The sequence below is a fragment of the Rhinoraja longicauda genome, chromosome 15 (assembly GCF_053455715.1).
Source record: "Rhinoraja longicauda isolate Sanriku21f chromosome 15, sRhiLon1.1, whole genome shotgun sequence".
Classification (NCBI taxonomy): Eukaryota; Metazoa; Chordata; class Chondrichthyes; order Rajiformes; family Arhynchobatidae; genus Rhinoraja; species Rhinoraja longicauda.
Genome location: NC_135967.1, coordinates 37691121 through 37712040, shown reverse-complemented (window position 1 = coordinate 37712040; position 20920 = coordinate 37691121). Strand labels below are relative to the sequence as shown.

The following is a 20920-nucleotide window of genomic DNA, read 5'->3' as shown; positions in this document are numbered from 1 at the left end:
CTGTCTGACGAGGGTCCCGACACAAAACATCTGTCCATTTCCCTCCATAGATGTTGCCTGACATGCTGAGTTCCTCCAGTATTTTATTTTTAGCAATACAGTAGAGCTATCTGGCCACCTCCTGCTATGTCCTGTGTAGAATTATTGATTTGATTCTAGAGCTACAGCCTGGATTCAATTTTGGCAAGATGCCTTGACGCCTTTGTTGCTTTAATGGCCGATGGAGAAAATTGACAAAGTTGTTATTTTCTTTTTCATTTTGTTGTACAAAGTGAATACTTGATTGATCAACTTGTAAGATGAACTTATTACTTGCTTTGTGAACTTTCATATGTGTCGCCAATAAAGGTTTTGGTCAATATCTGTTGTCATTCCCTTTTTAGACACTGTTGCTTCAGTTGGAAAAAGAATGCTGTAATCCAGCTAATTATTTTTAGAGTGCTTTTTCCTATTTTCTTCCCTATTCTGATAAGCAGCCTTTGGCTGACAATTTCAAGGTGACAAGTTGAATCTTCAGACACATTTTAAGCTGCATTCCATATTATGATTGATAGTAATGTGTTTGGTGTAAGACAACTGTCAGATCAAGTCAAGGCCTTGTTCAAGGCTTAGCACTTTGAAGGGCTGATTTTTTGAATTGCTGCAATTGAGAATTGAACCTGGTATTCTTTTTGTCTCCTTGTACAAGTAAAAAGTAAGGAAACTACCATGTCAGAGCTAACTGAATACAGCAAGTTGGTCATAAATGATTGTGTTTGTCAATTAGCTTGAGTTGTTGCACTTGTGGGGAAAACATTTTTTTGCAACTGTGTTTTCTCTGTTCATTTTCTGGGGAAAAAAGCCTCATAATGTCAAGGGACCCTCACAACCTGTGTTTACGATTCCCAGCTAAAGTTCCTGTGGGGAAACGCCTCACACTGAATGTGCAAAACTAATTTTTGTATTTTGTCTCTTAATTTTCTCCCAAATGTACTGAAATTTGCAGAACTTGCTTCTTTTCATTCAGTAATCTATAACATGGTTTCTGTAGCTCTTTTTTATTTATTTTCAGATAAACCTAAACTGCCTGATAATTACACTAATGAAACTTGGCAAAAACTGAAAGAAGCAGTAGAAGCAATTCAGAAGAGCACCTCAATCAAATACAATTTAGAGGAACTTTATCAGGTGATAAACATGCTGCGTTTTTTTATAAAATATGTTTTTTTTAGTGTAATGATGTGACTGAAGTTATCCCTTTTCTTTTTACTAACCACATAATTTGGTGTTGCATGCCATATTAATATTGCACGTTTCCAATGAAAGATTTTTTTTTCTTCTCAACTTTTCCTCTCGTTGCTGCCTATTTTTGACAAACAATTCCATCTGCACCAGGCCTTCAGGCCACAAATTGACCTTCTAATTTGAGATTGCAAGGAGAAAATCAGCTAAAGTACTTATCACTCACTATCCAATAAAATGTGTGGGGAAAGCAATACAGTACTTGGTAGTGATGCCTTGGCAAATAGAGAAAGCTGCTAATCTATGTTGTCCAGGTCATGTCTAAAAACATGACTCCAGATGAATGAAATTCCCAAGATAACATTCTAAATCTGGTTTTTATTTGGCCAACTTATTGCTATGTTAGTTCTTGAAGGGAATTTGCGGTGTTGACCCTGAAGACACATTTTTAAAATCCTTGTGTTTCTTAATAGCTCTGATCAGTGTGGCCAAGTAGCTTGCTCATGCATGTAGAGTGACTAGCTTGGACACTTAATGCGTAGTTGTGGAACCGTGGAATTATAACCCAGCTAAAATGGGCTCAATGGGTTAAAATAAAGGTGGAAAATTCAATACTCTCAAATTAATAAATAGCTAAATTGTATATTGTGTAGACAAGCTAGAGATGTATGTTCTTCATAATAATGTTTTCTATTTTTAGGCTGTGGAGAACCTTTGTTCTTACAAAGTATCAGCAAATTTATACAAGCAGCTGAGACAAGTCTGTGAGGATCACATCAAAGCTCAAATTCACCAGTTCAGAGAATATCCTTTAATTTGCTTAACAATGTTACTAGATGTACTTGTGTAGGCAATAAAACTGAAATTGAGCTTGACTCAAGTTTTGAAAATTAAATGTAAAGGAGTAACAAATATGGCCTTTGCACATTTGACTATTGTGTGACAACTCAGCTTCCAGGAATGGTCTTTTATTTGTTTTGTGTTGGCAGTAATTGAGAAATGTTATCATTATTTACATATTCCTCTTCTGCCTCCTTCAGTCTTCTGTCCGTGAACTCCTTATGGCTTCTGCACTTCTCCCCCACTGTCATCTGTCTCCCTACCCACTCCCCTTCCCCCTCCACCACTCAACTTTTCAACCCCTTGATTTTTCTAACTTCAAGTAACCCCTGCACTCCCTCTCCCTCCATCCCTCCCCCACCCAAGTTACACCAACTTTTGTTCTCGCCTAGTTACAGCTAACAATGACCCGTTCCTTTTATCATTGCTACTTTTTTGCATGTCTTTCATTCATTTATTATTTTTCTCTCTACATCATCTATATCTCTCATTTCCCTTTCCCATTACTTTCAACCCGAAACGTCACCCATTCTTTCTCTCCAGAGATGCTGCCTGTCCAGCATTTTGTGTTTATCTTTGGTTTAAACCAGCATCTGCGGATCCCTCCTACACATTTCTACCACTTGCTTATGGTTTCTGCACCACTTTTACCCAGAAGTCCTTTCCAGTTTTACAGCCTCAACTACCAGCAGTAACCAGCTTATCTTGCAATGCATTATTTTTTTTCTTTGTATGACCACCAATAGACACTGATAGACAGTGCTTGCAAAAAGAGTAGTGACTACAATTTACTCGGTGATAAGCAATAAACCATGTTCTGAATCTGTTCCTACCATTGAAACCATTCTTCTATCTCTGAGTTTTTGAAACCAGTAACTAAATTATCAACGTAGCACTGGTAAATATTAAAGTGTTTCCGTTGGCTTTAAGAATTAATGGAGACATTTTCTGAAATATTATATCATCTTGTATTTTGTACAACTTACAAGCATGTAGAATCTGGGGGTTTTTCCCTGTTTTTTACCACTTTCAAATGAACGTTGAAATTTGAAATCTGGATACATGATGTAGAAGGTGCTCTGAGGTAATCTCATCAATAAAGAAGGTGGTCATCTGAGCTTCCACTTCCATTGTTATAAATATGTGACAACTTGATATTTTATTCCTTCCATTTCAATTGGGTTATCAAGTAGTGGGAAATTATTTAACTAAATTTCAAAACATTTCTATGGTGTAAATGCCAGGAAATTTGTTTTCTTCATTCATTAGGAACTAACTTCACATTTTCCGTTTTCTTTAACTAATTCTCCACGGATTCCTTGGATAGTGTTCTCTTTTTAAAGAAAATAGATAAATGCTGGCAGGATCATTGCAGACAAATGGTAAGTAATACCCCAAATTTAAGGTATTTAATTTCTTTAAAAAAAATCTACACAATAAAGGTTGTTACTCAGCATTGAAGTTGTATTGAAATTCATCTTGGAAATGAAAAGGTGATAATGATAATTCGGTTAGTTCAATTTTATTCTCAATTTCACTCCTCTCTTCAAAATGGTGGGTCTTGAATAATATAATTCCTTGGGTCTTATTGATCTTTAAGATCAGGCAGTTATTTGTTTGAAGGCTAAACCTGAACCACTGGAAAGGTATTTTTAATCAATTTCTGTCTGTGATTATGTACTTGGAATTCAATTAAAAATTTGAAACAAAAATAAATATTCTTGCAGTTCTGGAGAGGAATCACAGACATATTTCACAGCTTGTAAAGGAATTTCTATCTTGCTGGTTCAAATGAAAATAGATCTTAAACTGTCCATTTCCCAGCCATGAGTTTGATTCCAGATGTATGAGTTGATCTTTTGCTGAATTGCTTGTTGCCATCCAACAGATTTATGGATGCAAAATTAGCTTCTGCATTGATGACAGCATTAAATGCAGGAAACATTCTCTATAATTCACCTTGTATTGGCCTTGTCATTTCCTTTGGTTCTCTAGGGTAGTTTCCCAGCTTCTTCCCTACCCAGACTCGGGATAAAATCACCCGTTTTAACTAGTTACATTTTTGTTTAGTTTTCAAACTTGTCAATCTCATGTTTAACGGTGTTATTATTATCCATTTCCTTTGTTTATATGTGTAATTTTTGAAACTACTTATTGCTTTAATCTAAATCGTTTTCTTAAATCTCTCAAGATTTTGTTAACTGGAATACAGTTCCACGGGTGCTAGTTGTATTCATCAACACCAAGCACCTAGTATTCAAATATGAACCTTAATACAATCATTGCAGGCCTTTTCTAGCAAAGAGCAATTGCCTTACCAACATCTGCATGTTCGGTTGAGAGAATGGTTCATAGTTTTAAGTTCATGATAGTACTGTCTAGCTTGACATTTATTGCTAAAATGAAGATGAAAATCAACATAATCAGCTACTTTACAAAGATACTAACACATGTCATTTACTGGCTTGTTTCTACTTTTTTTTCCAGATCATGATTAGGAGTATTTTCTTGTTTCTGGATAGAACATATGTTTTACAAAATTCAATGCTACCGTCTATTTGGTAAGTTTAAGGATTTGATCTTCACAACAAAAGTAATTTAATAAATTATAATTAGAACAATAAGAAAGTTATAACTGACCTTATAACCCTGAAGAAACGGAAACAAAAATTGATGTCCAATACTGATAATTGTGCACTTGAAATTGCATGCGGTGGATTAGTGACAAGTTGGTCTTGTCCTTTGCTAAGTGTGAGAGGATATGAGCTGCTCTCAAGATTTAACAATAAACAGGCCATTTGGACAAGTTACTGGAATGAAGATTGAACCAGTGGAACTGTATCCCAGCTGTATCTTTGTCTAGATTTGGCTCAGAATCATTTTGTATCAAAATTACACATCAGAGTGGGATTATAAACAGAGTTCCTCCCAGTAGCTAATATGTGCAATACGACAAATAAAAGTGTGTGAAATGTTACCTGTTTCCAATTTGAATGATAAATCAACTTTTGGGAAGTGCATACAAATCTATTTGAAAATTAACATGTACCAATAGTTCATGAAGAATTAAAGGAGGATCTGTTTTAAATGCAAAATGCACCTTGCCGAAGATGCAAGAGGAGACATTTGACTAATTTCGCTCATTTGCTAGAAAAGCCTATAGTTCCCCTTTCACTTCAAGTATTCCATCTTGGAACATTACAATTCCTGCGGCTTGCTAGTTCTGGTATACCACACTCTAGCAACCTGTTTGCAATAGTTTGCAACTATTTTTCTCATTTGCTGGATCATATTTGAATTTATGGCTCTTATTGTTGATTAGTGATTCCAAGAATGTTGACACTTCTTAGGTAGCTGAACGATCACACATTGTTTCTCTGTTTGTTTCAATCATGATTTTGTCCTTAACATGTGCATGTTCTGATTTACTGACCTGAATGTACATGTAACAAAGTTGATTTGTCTCCCTAGGTTTTGAATCATAGTTATGTAGATATTACTGTGTCAATTATGGTTGTTGAAAATAAGTACTGCTGGAAGGTACCATTCTTCAAGCAAGTCAATCCCAGTGATAAGTTATAGCACAGCCATGGCTTGCCTTTTCAATGGAGATAATGGAGTAATGAGCATAAAGAAGGGCTAAAGAAGGAGTAACATTGAATGAAACTTGTTCAATGATACCTATGGAATGCATCATATGCAGAATAACTGGTTATGGTTGAATTCTGGTATATCATTGGATCAATAAGCCCACTGTATACTTAACTATTTTGTAGATGTGCAATGAATTATATTTATTTTAAAGAGTCCGTCAGAGTTTGTAAAAAATAGTTTGAAATTAATATACTCTGAACTCTACCCAAATTGTCAGGGCATTAACTTCTTGAGAATTGTCTCATTGGTACTAAAGATTTATCAAAGTACGTGACAGCTAATGTGAAACTTTGATGGTAATTCGTAAACAGTAGTTTGTTTTCTGCACTTGTATGTTACATTCGTGTAAGATGCAGGTTGGCAATGCCCTTGTATATATGTTGAACAACTAAGAACACCGAGAAGCAGACATACCACTTCAATAAGCGAGTTTGGCATCCCGACTGAGCATGCGCTGGGCACAGGTCGCGCGCGCTAAGCTTTTTTTCCAGGTGATCGGCTGCTTGTAAACAAACCTTCGTTTCATCGTTTTTTCAATTTTTTCTTCACAGAGGTAAGAAAATAATGTTTTCAAAACTTAATTTGGTGTATATATGGTTAATTAGTAAAAATTACAATGATTTTGTATGTTTTTTTTGCTTTATGCAGCCCTCTCTCCCCCCTCTCTCCCCCCTCTCTCCCCCCTCTCTCCCCCCTCTCTCCCCCCCCCTCTCTCCCCCCCCCCTCTCACCCTCTCCTCTCTCTCTCCCCGTGCCAGTGAGATCTGCGCTGCTCCTCCACTCTCTTCCCCGGTCCCGTCTCCCTCTAACGCAGCGAAATAAGAACAAACATAAGTATTGTAATTGTTGTTCAGAAGCCCCACATCCCCAGGGTGAGCGGCGGCGGTGAGGAGGGAATTTCCTTGAGTTCGTTGTTTGCGAGGGGGTGCTGCGACCTCTCGTCTTGTCCCGGCTCTGGGTTGGTGGCGATCCGCTCTCCGGTGAACCTTCGCCGGCAGCTTCTGCCTCCAGTCCCCGCTGCCCCGGTTCCACGGCTCCAGGACAAGTTAAAGTGTTGGGGAGAGTTGAGGGGAACTCGCCGCATAAAGCAAAAAAACCTACAAAATCATCGCAGTATTTACTAATTAACCATATATACACCTAATTAACAGTTTTGAAAACATTATTTTCTTACCTCTATGAAGAGAAAATGGAAAAAACGATGAAACGAAGGTTTGTTTACAAGCAGCCGATCAGCTGTAAAAAAAGCTTAGCACGCACGACCTTTGACCAGCGCATGCTCAATCGAAATACCAAACTCGCTTTTTCCTCTTGTCCACCTCATCAAATCTTGGTGTAATGAAGAATAAAGTACCATACCATATCCTATCTTATTTGTCGCTGAGCTAGCTAATATCCGTTATCACAGCATAGCTGTGTGTTGAACAGCTTTCACACTTCTCTGTGGCATAGCTTCTCACTGAGCTCATGCAAGAGTTAGCCCAGTTATAATATGCAAGTTAAAGCTTTTTTGCTGTTTGATTGTGAAGGTTTTATGAATTGCTCTGTGATTACACATTTGTACTTGCACCAATTATAAATATGAGAATTATATGATAGCAATGTTGCTTCTCTGACTATAACAATCTGCTGTTCAAAATACTCCATATAGTATAGATAAAGTCAGGTAAATAGAACCTTGTGGAACGTCAAAGAATTTTAAAAAAATGGTAGGAATTCTGACTTTTTTATAAATCTTGTCCTCGCCAAATTATTTTGTCTCTGAATATTTTTATTTAAACAATTGTTTTGCCCAGACATCATAGTTCTTTGTTTTTCCTTATGTGCATGAATAAAGCCCTTGGATGTTAACTGTTACAAGATACAATGAGAAGCATGGAAGCAGTTCATTCCTTCGTATGCCATAATTTATCTTGAACAATAATATTTATAACTTTGAACGAGGCTTAATAAATTTTACAATAATTGATTATAGCACACTAACAGATGGAAACACAAAAATCAATTGATGATTACGACCAAAATAGCAAATTTTCTATCTTGTATATGAAAGGAGGAATATTATCACCTTTATATTCCTGTTTGATAAACTAGAACGAAAATAATGTAGTCACATTTTGGCTGTACATTAGATTTAGTTTGTTTAATGTCACACCTGAAATTATTTTTGGAGTTAATTTTTTTCGTGACAATTGAAAGTGGTTCCAATGTTATGAAGACATTATTCCAGCCATCCCTTTATGTGTGTATTTAAGTGTCTGTAAAGTAGATATCTTAATTATCTTAGTCTTTTCTTTCCACTTTTCCCGTCTTCAGTTGTGCATGTGATTTTTTTGTTTTTGTTTTTGTTTAGTGGTTTTTCTTGGAATCTACGAGCTCCAAATTATACGTTAGAGCCAGATGGGTCTTTTGGCTGACAGTGGTTACCCTTGCTTTCTTCAATATCCACTGCTTTAATGTGCCATTCCCAACTACAAATTTTACCAGCAATTTCAGGCATTGGTGAAAATATTTAGAATAAGAAAGCCCTAAAGATCATCATGAAAGAAGTGAGGTGGCAAACCTCATGTTGCTAATTCTCTAGCAATTCGAGGGACTTGGAACATTTTCCTCACATTGTTTTATTTTGAGCAAAGAAGATAGAGGTAGAATGTATCTTAGATTCAACAGTAGATTATTTTGTCATCGTATTGTTAAAGATTCACATTTTGCAGGTAAGACAAGGGTCTTGGGGAAAGCACTATTCTTAATTCTTAATTGAAGCTCCATGGGCACGTTTTTAGATCTTGTTCCAGATGGGGAAAAAAGGACTTCTGTCAAACTAAATGAGAAATGGTGCATTTTGTTTGGCAGACTTTACCAGCTACATATTTTAAACCAGCATCTCAGCAAGTTACTCCAGGGACAACGTAGAAGACATCGATAAATCCATGTGCTGACCGATTTGCAACCCTGACTTGGGCCATTTAATACTGGTCGGATTTCTAAGGCACTCTCCTTGATGTTGGCAGGTGCTAGTTCATTCTCGTCCAAAGAATATGTGACCCGTGAAACATCTTACCTCTTCACCACTCGTATGAGCCTGCACTGAGGTCTCCTCTAGAACCAAGGAGCTCCTGTTTTGGTGTGCCTTGCTTCAGCTGACACCAGTGAGGAGGTTATGGCATCAGATCTTTGGGTGTCCGCCACGATCCTCATCTCAGGGCAGGTATCGCTCGATGCCTTCTGTGCAAAAAATCACTTCAATTTGAAGCTTCAGCATCCATGGATCCCAGCTGCACAAAGGGAATCCTATAAACGAAGAAGCAAGGTATATTGCTCCCTTTCAGGGGAACTATTCCTTATTATTTCAGTAAGGGTATGCTCCACACTGTATATTCCATCTAAACCAAGCACATATTCCTATTTCTGGGTTGAAAAGCTTGTATTAAATTTTGTGTAAACGGTTTTATATGGCTCTTTTCCTATTTGATAAAACCATTAAGCTGTGTTACTGTGGCTTACATACCAGAATAGCATAAGTTTGATTGATTCGCAGTATTGACTTAAATTACCAGATGCCAGAATAGATCTTCATGTTACTGAATTAATTTATAGGCTGGCTGGTTTATTTTCCTGTTTGGCTTCCTGCTGGAACATGTATGTTTGAAAGGAAGATGAGAGCAGCATGGGCCTTTGCTGTAATCCTTCACCATTGAATCTCACCCACTGCCCAGCCATTTATAAGGAAGAGCACTTTATTAGTGGATTGGAGGCTTGCTGTGTGTATCCTTGGATTAAGGTGACTGTAATTAGGTGCTTTTTTTTATCGTAGGCCATGTAGGATTCCAATAACTATCCCTTTTGAATTGTTCACCATTCTCATGATTACTTGAAGTAATTTATAGTAATTATGTTGCCTAACACAGCATGGTATGTTTTGTCTGAGTTTTATGCTTGTATTATAATGTCCTAGAGTCAGCTTGCAGCTGAATAAATGTTTAATATTCAAGGAGTGAGAAGTGAAGAATTGAGCGGAGTGGTTTGAAATAATAGGAATAGGGAGAGAGGCCAGCCTGGAAATGATCTTGGAGAGTAGTGGGATAGTAACAGAGCCAATAGAAATATCCTCAATGTTCACAAGCTTTTGCTGAAAATATCACTTGTTCTATTATTGTGACATAAATACATGAAAATGTCAAAATCCACCTCTTGCTGCTGTCCTTCCTGCGTATCCTGTTTTTCTTGTCTGTAATTAAATTCCATAATTTAAAATATGAATCAAAAATATACATTGTACTAGACATTGGAAAGCAAATTGCGGTTGCACAACAATTGGTCTAAGACACAAAGGGGAAGACATAAAAAATGTCAGTCCAGCAGTGACCCTTTTGAGTGTGTTAAACTATTTTTCATGCTTCAGATCTTGCTGCAATCGTAGTTAATGCCTATTATCAAATGCAACTGAGAGAATCTTCCCATAAAAATCCAAATCACATTAGTTGATGCCTTCGAAAAGTTACGGTCCCATGAAATTTCCCAGTAATTGTTGCTGGTTCCTTTTTGTTTCTTTGCATTCCTTTACCAAAAATGTATGTTTGGGGTTATCAGTAAATAAGACAAATATAAAAACAAAATATTGCTCACACTAGATATATGGTTTAAAAATTAAATGACAATGCTGAAAATATGAAAGAGTGAAATTAAATCAAGAAAGCAATTAAACAACAAATATTTCAGCCATTTTCACCAGAAAAAAATGGCAGCATGCTTCAATAGTACAATTTCCTAATTTCAATTACTGGTTCCCCAGAAATGTATTTATTGAAATTCTGTTCATTGTCTCTTAATAGCTAATGTTTAATTAATATTTTTACATTTTGATCTTTAATGACATGGAATTTCTGATCAGTTCCGTGGGAATTTGGTTATATTCATGTTGTTGGTTCCCTAAAGGGTATTGGACCACATAAATCATTTTTCTTCTGTTGCTTTACTTGTTCTACGTGTGAGTGTGGGCAGTGGTGTTTGTGAGGGTGGTTTGATTGTGGAGAGAATCACATCTTGATCCAGTTATCTCGCTTGAGGCTCTTTTCACACAAGAGTAAGAATTTTTCCGAGATCCCTGCAGTACAGAGAATTTGCTTATTTTTTTATTCTCGCTCCATTCAAGTGCCCAGGCTATTTGTAGTACACCTAATTTCTTTTTGCTCCCCATTGTATATTGGACACTTGTCGAATGTGTGGTTGGGGTTGGATGTGCTAGGAATTTTTCAAATACAATTTTGTGGTGGAAGCAGCTATCTCCAATACTGTTAATATATTGAAGGCAAATTCATATGGAGAAAATATGTTTCTGTTTTCTGTGTGAACATGAACCCGTGCTTTTACATATGTGTCTGTTGGGGGTGGCAGAGAGAGGAACCATTCCTTACATATTAAAAAATCGGCCATTTGTTATGTTTTTATTGGTTCAAATATTATAAAAGAAACTTCCTTTTGAACCAATACCAAAAGAGCAGTCAACATAGTTAAACTGATGTTTTGGTATGACTTTGAAATGCATATAGGAAGTTATAAATTTGAATACATTTTTTTGAAATACTCAAATTGAATATGCTACCATAACTAATAAAATGGAGAAATGTCTTCCTATGAGCTTACCATTTATGCAATATATAACAAAACCAGGTAGACAGAAGGTCCAAATTAGCTTGGCACTATTTATAAGTGATTTTACCAGGTGCAATAGAATGAATGCTAAAATTAATCTTGAGACTCTTATCCTGGTTGTATATCATTTATGGTGTTGTGAACTCTGGGCCCTGCATGAAAGTAGACACAAGTAGTTATTGGGGAAGAATCAAACTGAATTGTGATGCCTTTACAATCAATACTGCTGCACTTAGGGGTTACTGTCGAAAACAAAAAAAATCTGTGAGTGCATTTGGAAAACTGCTAATACCAGTGGAAAGGCACTTGCAACAGTCTTGTCTTCATTAGCGCAAGTGAGAAAATCAAGTTGCAATTAGCATCCACTGTGTTATTTTGACTTTCCAAAGCATTGCAGTTCTATATTAAAATTCTTCAATGGATGATTACTTAAACGTGGAAAGCACAGGTGTGAGATGAATTGTAAAGCATTGTTGTTCAATGTTTGGCTACATGTGGCTTGTTCAATGTGTTGATGAGTTATAGATTTAGCAATTAATTGGTTAATCACTTTTTCTAATTTAAAATATTTTTGGGAGGCGTATTACAGTGCAGATGTGAGAGGTATTATAAAATAATATGTATTGTGTTGGAGAACAGGAATAGGTAGTTTACAAATACACGAATCACATTATGTGGGCCATATATTTACATATATTAAATGTTACTATTGCAGAGCTCCATCCATTGATCCTGCAATTTCAACTGTTCATGTGAAATGTTTTCATTTGTAGGGACATGGGCCTAGAATTATTTAGATCCCATGTAATAAGTGATCGGAAGGTTCAAAATAAAACTATTGATGGGATTCTTCTGTTAATTGAGAGAGAACGAAATGGTGAAGCTATTGATCGGAGTTTGCTTCGAAGTCTCTTAAGTATGCTATCAGATTTGCAGGTAAGATTTGAATTATTTTAATTGCAGCTAATCCTGTTAGTTTCATTTGTAAATTCTTCATTTATTTGATGTGTTTTTCTTTCCAGATATATCAAGATTCATTTGAACAAAGGTTTTTGGAAGAGACTAATCGTCTGTATGCGACAGAAGGTCAAAGACTGATGCAAGAACGAGAGGTATGCAGTGTTCCTTTTGCCAGTCCATCAACATTTAGGAGCATGTTAATAAAAAGCTCGATAGACCGTAGAGCTGCAGAACATGGCGGTAATTATGTTGGCACTTGTACACACAACATTTCTTTAGAGACATGGATCAGGCAATTTTGTTTTGCAGTAGGTAAATGGAATTAAAAGTAAATTTATGAATAGATTGTTTCTGTTTATTGGGAGAAAAAGTAAATGCAAAACTATAGATTGCAGTCTGAAAAATAAAAAAATTACTTTCGAATCAACTAATATTAACAAAAAAATCCAGGATATAGAGTGATACTCCACCATGGTGTGTGGCTTCCTGTGCCGGTATTAAGAAATTCTAAACAGGCACAAGACATTCTGAGAGGGGAGGGTGCGCAGCCATAGTTTATGGTCCATATTGGTTCAAATTATATAAGAAGGGAGATTAAGTACTCCAAAGAGAATTTTAGGGAGTTTGGTCATGTTAAACAGGATATGAATGGATGGAATCGTCAGGATTACTACCCATGCCACTTTCTAGTGAGGCGAAGAACAGAAACATAGTGCTATTCAATACATGGCTAAGGAGCTGGTGCAGGAGGAAAGACTTACAGTTATAGAGTGATACAGTGTGGAAACAGGACCTTCGGCTCAACATGTCCACACCGGCCAACATGTCCCAGCTACACTAGTCCCACCTGCCTGCGCTTGGTCCATATCGCTCCAAACCTGTCCTATCCATTTACCTGTTCAACTTTTTCTTAAATGTTGGGATAGTCCTAGCCTCAACTATCTCCTCTGGTAGCTTGTTCCATATACCCACCACCCTTTGTGCGGAAAATGTTACCCCTCAGATTCCTATTGAATCTTTTCCCCTTCACCTTGAACCTATGTCCTCTGGTCCTCGATTCCCCTATTCTGGGCAAGAGATTCTGTGCATCTACCTGATCTATTCCTCTCATGATTTTATACACCTCTATAAGATCACCCCTCACCCTCCTGCACTCCAAGGATAAAGACCCAGCCTACTCAACCTCTCCGTATAGCTCACACCCTCTAGTCCCGACAACATCCTCGTAAAGATATATGGATCATGGGATCTCTTCCCTGGTAAGTGGGATCTGTATTAGAGGATTAGTTGCACCAGAATTGGAAGGGAACAAATATGCTCACATGGAGGTTCACTGGTACCCGGGGGGGAGGGGGGGGGGGTTAAATAAGCGTGCCTGGGTGGTGGGATCCAAAGCAGCAGGCCACCAAATAAGACTGATGAGAAGGTAGAATTTATGGCAAGTCAATTTGTAAATGGGGCTAGCTGAGATGGGGCATCTTAAATGGCACGGACGAGTTGAGCCGAAAGATATGTTTTCGGGATATATGACTATCAGGTGTGACTGATAGTCATATATCCCGAAAACATATCTTTCGGCTCAACTCGTCCGTGCCATTTAAGATGCCCCATCTCAGCTAGCCCCATTTGCCTATATTCGGCTCATCTTCATCAACCATTCCTATCCATTTATCTGTCCGAGTTCTTTTAAATGTTTTCGTACCTGCCTCAACTCAATTTGTGCTTGTGTTTTTTTCCAATGCGAGGAGCGTTATGAGTAAAGCAAAGCTTTAGAGCCTGGATCAGTGCATGAAGCTATGATGGAGTAGCCATTACAGAGGCTTGGTTGTGACAAGGACAGCACAGGCAGTTCAACATTCCAGGGTTTTGATATTTCAGATGTGTTTGAGAGGAAGATAAAAAAAGGTAGAGAAGTTGAATTGCTTATCAGGGAGACAGAAACAGTTTACATACTGAGAGTATACTGGGAGGGATCATTCACTGAGGCAATAGTAGTGGAGCTCACAAATAAGAAAGGTGCAATAAGGGAATGATACTTCAGGCCTCCCAATAGCCAATTGGAAACAGGACTAGCTATGTAGACAATTTATGAAAAGATGTAAAAGAATCAGGGTTGTCATAGTGAGTGACTTTAACTCCCCTAATGTTAACTGGGCCCAAGACATGGGTCTAAGTGGTCCTTAGTCCAAGAGGCTCAAATGGAGCAGAATGTGCTTGGTGTTTCCAGGAGGGTTTCTTGTAACAGTGTGTGGAGCATTCAAACAGAGGATGGACCATGCTGGATCTTGTTTTGGGAAAGGAGCCCAGCCGGATGATTGGCATGGGAGAACATTTTGGGAACAGTGATTAGAACCCTAAGTTTTAAGATGGTTATGAATGATAAATCTGGACTTTGGAGGAAGTACTGAATTGGGGAGGGCAAATTACGACCTTATTCGGCAGAGTGAGGGAGAGTTAATTGGGAGCAGCTGTTATTGGGGAAAGTCCACATCTGAAGTAGAGAGTGGTTTAAAGGCCAGATGATTGGGGTTCAGATAAGAAGGAGGGACAAAGATGGCAAGGAAAGGGAATATTGACTGATGCATGGTGTAAATTTGGTCATGCAATCATTCAGCATGGAAACAGATCTTTCACCCCTTTTATCCATGCTAACCAAGATACCTAATCTAAGCCAGTCCCACGTGTCCAATTGATTTCAATTTATTCCATTTAGGTTCCAGAATATTTACACCATGTTAATAAACGTTTGGAGGAAGAAGCAGATCGTGTTATCACTTATTTAGATCAGAGCACACAGTAAGTACAGATTTTTAGTAGTTATTCTTTAAAGCTTATGTTATTTGCATGATTCTGGACAATTTAACCTGTTCGCTGCCGTTTTTTATTTCGCTATTGGCCATGACCCGAGTATACCTGGGTGTGGCACTGCACAGGTTAATATTAAACCTCTGAAACCGATTGCTTGATGCTTTACCAGTGACAAATTGACTATTAGGGTTTCTTCGACATGTACATACACAACAAATATTTTAGTTTCAAAATACTTTTTGCAGAAAATATGTAATTTAGATTTTCTTGTGATGGTCCAATCAAATAGTGTAGTTCATTATTATTAATTAAATTTCGATTTGTTTTTAATTTTCTTCAGGAAACCTCTAATAGCTACTGTGGAGAAGCAACTTTTAGGTGAACATTTACCGGCCATTCTTCAGAAAGGTAACCTTTAATTGAACACTGATGTAAACTGTTCTCTATACAAGGATACAGTTCCGCTCCAATAAACTTTAATCAAATTCACTTATTGAATCTTTTTCGGGAATTTGATAATAGATGAGTTAGAACTTAAATTGGTACAAGTTACTTTAATTCATGATGAAATTTTAGATTTTGCAATGCTTCCATATTTTTTTATCACATTCCAACCAAAATAAAGCTGCTCATAACACCCTGTAGGTTTAAACAGCCTTCTGGATGAAAACAGAATACAAGATCTCTCTCTCCTTTACCAACTTTTTAGTCGAGTTCGAGGTGGAGTACAGGTTCTATTGCAACATTGGATTGAATATATAAAGGTATGTTATTCATTTAATTTCTTAAATTATTTAACTTTTATAGTGAATTGATTAACACAACTTGCCTTGAAGACCCTGTGAACGAGTTACAATAATTATCCTAGGGTATAAACGCCAAACTTATAGACATCCCTAAATATGAATAAGCTCCCATAATATACATTAGATTCAAAAGACATATGTACCTATGTTTGTTCCTATGAATGGCCGAATTTGTTTCCTGTCTCCACTTTTAGTAATTGGTCTTTCAAATCAGCATTGTGTGCTTTGATACCATTCATTGCAGTATTGTGATAATATGTTTCCATAACAGTTGATCTTTGTGTCTCCTCTGATTTATGGACAAAATTGACTTATGGACAATTGTAATAATGGAAACTTTGTTATCTAAGGTTAGCCTCTAAAGTGATAAATTAATCTACCTTCTAATCTCCATTTTGTGGTTGGGTAAATTTTAAATTGTTCTCTCAACTCATTTTAACTTTTATTTTCACCAATGATAAATGTATGTTTTCAAATCACTTTTAATGAACTTATTCCACACTTGTTTGCTTTCCTCCCATCCATGTTTGCTTATTGCTCATGCAATAATTTGGTTTAGCACGAAGTTCTGAGTTTTTGTGCAGATTTTAACCTGATCATCATCACATTGATCAGTTTTAGCTGTGTAAATCTCCTATAGGGTAGGGAACAGCCTTCTGTAGATTTTAATTGCTTTTAAACCCCCAAATTTGTCGCCTTTTCCTATGCCCTGGACCATTAAAACTACAATGTTACGTGTTTACTTTCTGTCATGGTAAATTTCGCATTTCTAATTTTCACTATCAATGTGTCTTTTGAGGCAGAAAATACTGAGGCATGTTTGTTTGCACAATTGAGAGAGTGTTTGTTAATGGAGATGGAAGAGTGAATCATGAAGGCATGTCAGAAGTAGTCATGTGTAATGTGTGTTATTTATATTTATTGTCTGTCCTAGGAAATATGACATGTTCTTAAAGCTAATATTTCATGCAAACGCCTATTTTAGTCTTTCGGAAAGGAGTGTTTCCCTGATAGTTATGTTCATTTCCAAAGAGCTTGGTTCACCATCTGCATAATTTTTGTAACACTTTAATTATGAATGCTACTTGGTTGATCGACTGACTTTTGAATGCTTAAATTAATTTATTTGCAGACAATATATCTAATGTGGATCCCATTGGCACACTCATGTAGTGATGCCAGCAGTGTTGCCTTTGCCAGTCTTTTAATTTGATTCTGCCTAATTTAAATAGTTCCAGTGATTATTTCACTTTTACAGCTCCCTCCACCCTGTAAAGATGGAGTTCATCTATTTATTCGTGTCATTTTATTTTACTTTTATTGTCTAATTTGTTGTAATCTTTCAGTTTCTCTGCTTATTTCCCATAAACCAATTTGCTTGAACACCTTTGCCTGTCACTGAAAGTGGAAGATAAACACAAACGGTCATGGTGGTGCGGCGGTAGAGTTGCTGCCTTACAGCAAATGCAGCGCCGGAGACTCGGGTTCGATCCTGAGTACAGGTGCTGTCTGTATGGAGTTTGTACGTTCTCCCCATGACCTGCGTGGGTTTTCTCAGAGATCTTCGGTTTCCTCCCACAATCCAAAGACGTACAGGTTTGTAGGTTAATTGGCTTGGTAAATGTAAAAATTGTCCCTAGTGAGTGTAGGATAGTTTTAATGTGCGGGGATTGCTGGTCGGCGCAGACCCGGTGGGCCGAAGGGCCTGTTTCTGCGCTGTATCTCTAAACTATCTTTCTAAACTAAAAAGCCGGAGTCACTCAGCAGGTCAGGCAACATCTCTGGAGAAAAGGAATAGGTGACATTTCGGGTCGAGACTTTTGAAGAAGGGTCTCGACCCGAAATGTCACCTATTCCTTTTCTCCCGCTTTTTGTGTCTAACTAAATTTGCCAGTTTATGCATCATTTCTATTGATTGGTGTATTAGTGTACTGATGTCTGAGGCTGTCGGAGATGTATTTAGTGGAGAGAGGTAGTTGGGAGAATCTGAATTCTTATTACATTGACTAAACATCATCCTGGTCCCCATTGTTGACACTCAGACAACTGCTGATAATTTGTGCTTATCTTTGTTCGGTGGATGGGGATGGGCACGGGTGGGGAGGTGTGTTGGGAAATCAAGAAAATACAAGGTAACCTTTTCATATTCCAACATTTTGTCATCATGATTCATGTTAGAAACATGATTACTTTAGCAAGATATTGGGGGATACAGATGGTGCTCTTAGAATTTATACTTCTTGAGAAATATCAGTCTTGAGGTTGAAGGAAGAGTCTTTCAAAAGACAACTAAAGCTGTGTCGGAAGGAACTGCAGATGCCTGTTTACACTGAAGATAAACAAAAATGCTGGAGTAACTCAGTGGGACAGGGAACATCTTTGGAGAGAATGGGTGACATTTCAGGTTGAAATCCTTCTTCAGACTGGCAACTAAAACTGTGCACCATATTTAAATACTTGTGTTTGAGGTCAGGCATTATCCAATACATAGTGGTCTGATCATTTAAATATTTTCAATCATTGTTTGTCTTCCTCAGAATTGTGATTAAAAGTTTTTTTAATCCTCAGACCTTTGGCAGTACTATAGTAATTAATCCTGAAAAAGATAAAACAATGGTTCAAGAACTACTTGATTTCAAGGACAAAGTGGATCACGTGGTTGATGTTTGCTTCCTGAAGAATGAAAAATTTGTCAATGCAATGAAAGAAGCCTTTGAAACCTTCATTAACAAACGACCAAACAAACCAGCTGAACTTATAGGTATGGCAGACACTACACAGTGACTAACAATACCTGTTAATTCAATGTTCTCATGGAAATTAAACACCGTAAACACAAATTGTTGATTTCAGTCGTTAGTTCAAGACGCTTCAATAGAAAAATATTTTAAAATTAATCCATTAATTTGCCATGGGAGCCAGTGTAGTCCAATTCATTGTTTACTCATCCTTTTTAAAACCGGAATGATTTTGTCATTGTGACATTTTTCTCAAATAATCCACTTGATTTGAAGAAAATGATTCAACCTTTTCATGATTTAATTTAATATTTTAAGGACATTTTTGAGCTGGTGCGAATGTATTCTGAATAGATTCAAAACACTTGTGCATTGGTTCTCAATTGTTTTAGTTTAGCTGCTTGAAAAACTCGCTTAAGCTTCTGATATGTGAGTCATTTTTAAGACTGATGGTGGGTGGAAAGATTCTATTTGCATGCTATTGTTTTCATAAGCTGGAAGCAGATCATTACTTTCATATAAAATAAAATGTATTTTATAACTTCCTTCGTATGCACATGCACATAAATTAGCTCCATATTGGATATTCTAAAAGTAGAGATTGTAAACCAAACCCATGAATGAATTGAATTAATTTCTGTGATCTTGTCCAGCAAACATACCATAGATTTTAGTTCAAAATGCAATTTTAATAAATGTGAGACTTCCTGTGGGACCTGGTAGAGGAAAGTTGATTGTATTTTTTGCAGTGTGTTTCTGCGCCTTGACTGGCCGACAGATGAATAAGGAGCCTCGTGTGAGTGACTTGAACCAACCCCAGCTACGAATGAAGAGGAAAAAAAATTGATAACGAGCTGTCATGCCCCAGATTTAGCCTGACCTGTTACTGAACTTGGGAGACATCAAAATACTGTTTTAAACACCCCAAAAAAAATGGAAAACTTGCACCGTTTAAAACACCATATGACAATTAACCATTTAAAAACTTGTTGAAACACTGAATAACACTGCATCATTTTTGCTTATCCAAGTTTCGAATCAGTTATGTTCCTTCAGACAGACAATGGGGATACTAATTTTTGCCTTCTCTCACATAGTGGATGAACTTTGGTTGACTTCCTCACCAAATAAATCAAAATACGGCCTGGTGTCTAGTGATAACTACAGCTTTGGAATCTCATTCTCACTCATGTGTTGAAGGAAATTTCAAAAATGATAAACTACACTGATAATGCCTGATAATTGATTATTTCTCTTTCATTATTCTACCAATACGTAGCTTAATATAAAGAATATGTTGCCACAACGAATAATTGAGCCAAATTATATGTGTGTTAAAGAATAAGCATATGAGAGCAAAATAAAATAATGGCTGTACTGACGGGATTAGATAGTGAGTGAGAGAAGACTGATTGAATTGAATACATTTTATTAGCCAAGTATGTATACATACCAGGAATTTGCCTTGCTGCTTTGCTCGTGAGCAACAACACGATATACAGTAAATAATTAAGAATAAAACATTTAAACATGTGAAGAATGAAATAAAATAACAGAACAAAAGGATGCTACTGACTTTTGGTTGTTGAGCTACTGCTCGTGGAAAAAAGCTGTTTTTATGTCTGGCTGTGGCTGTTTTGACAGTCCGGAGTCGCCTTGCAGAGGGAAGTGCTTCAAAGAGTTTGTGGCCAGGGTAAGAGGGGTCGGAGATGATCTTACCCGCTCGCTTCCTGGCCCTTGCAGTGTGCAGTTCGTCGATGGGGGGGAAGGTTACAGCCAACAACCTTCTCGGCTGATCGAACGATGCACTGCAGCCTCTGGATGTCATGCTTGGTGGCTGAGCCAAACCAGACCATGTTGGAGGTGAGGCCAGACTCTATGATGGCAGTATAAAACTGGACCATCATTGCCTGTGGCAGATTGTGTATTTTTTTTTTACTGTGGAGTCGATGATGGCCTCCCATTTAAAGTCCCTGGAGATGATGGTTCCAAGGAACTTAAATGATTCCACAGATGTGACTGTGGTGTTGTTGATGGTGAGTGAGGGGAGGGGGAACTCTCCCAAAGTCGACAATCAATTCCACCGTCTTAAGAGCATTGAGTTCCAGGTTGTTGCGATGGCACCAGGACGCCAGCTGCATCACTTCCTGTTTGTAGGCAGATTCCTCCCCATCCTGGATCAGTCCAATCAGGGTTGTGTCGTCCACAAACTTGAGAAGCTTGACAGAGGAGTCTGTGGAGG

General features: G+C 37.4%; 1 protein-coding gene across 1 annotated transcript in view; it reads left to right on the top strand.

The window, feature by feature from the left end:
• Positions 1–20920, top strand: part of LOC144600660 (cullin-4B-like) — a 39374-nt gene that overhangs the window by 6001 nt on the left and 12453 nt on the right. The window contains exons 2-11 of the mRNA XM_078412512.1: positions 1052–1167; positions 1922–2025; positions 3374–3443; positions 4549–4622; positions 12140–12302; positions 12389–12478; positions 15040–15122; positions 15475–15542; positions 15780–15898; positions 18509–18701. Coding sequence (XP_078268638.1) covers positions 1052–1167; positions 1922–2025; positions 3374–3443; positions 4549–4622; positions 12140–12302; positions 12389–12478; positions 15040–15122; positions 15475–15542; positions 15780–15898; positions 18509–18701 — 1080 coding nt within the window. The remainder of the gene's footprint in view (positions 1–1051; positions 1168–1921; positions 2026–3373; positions 3444–4548; positions 4623–12139; positions 12303–12388; positions 12479–15039; positions 15123–15474; positions 15543–15779; positions 15899–18508; positions 18702–20920) is intronic.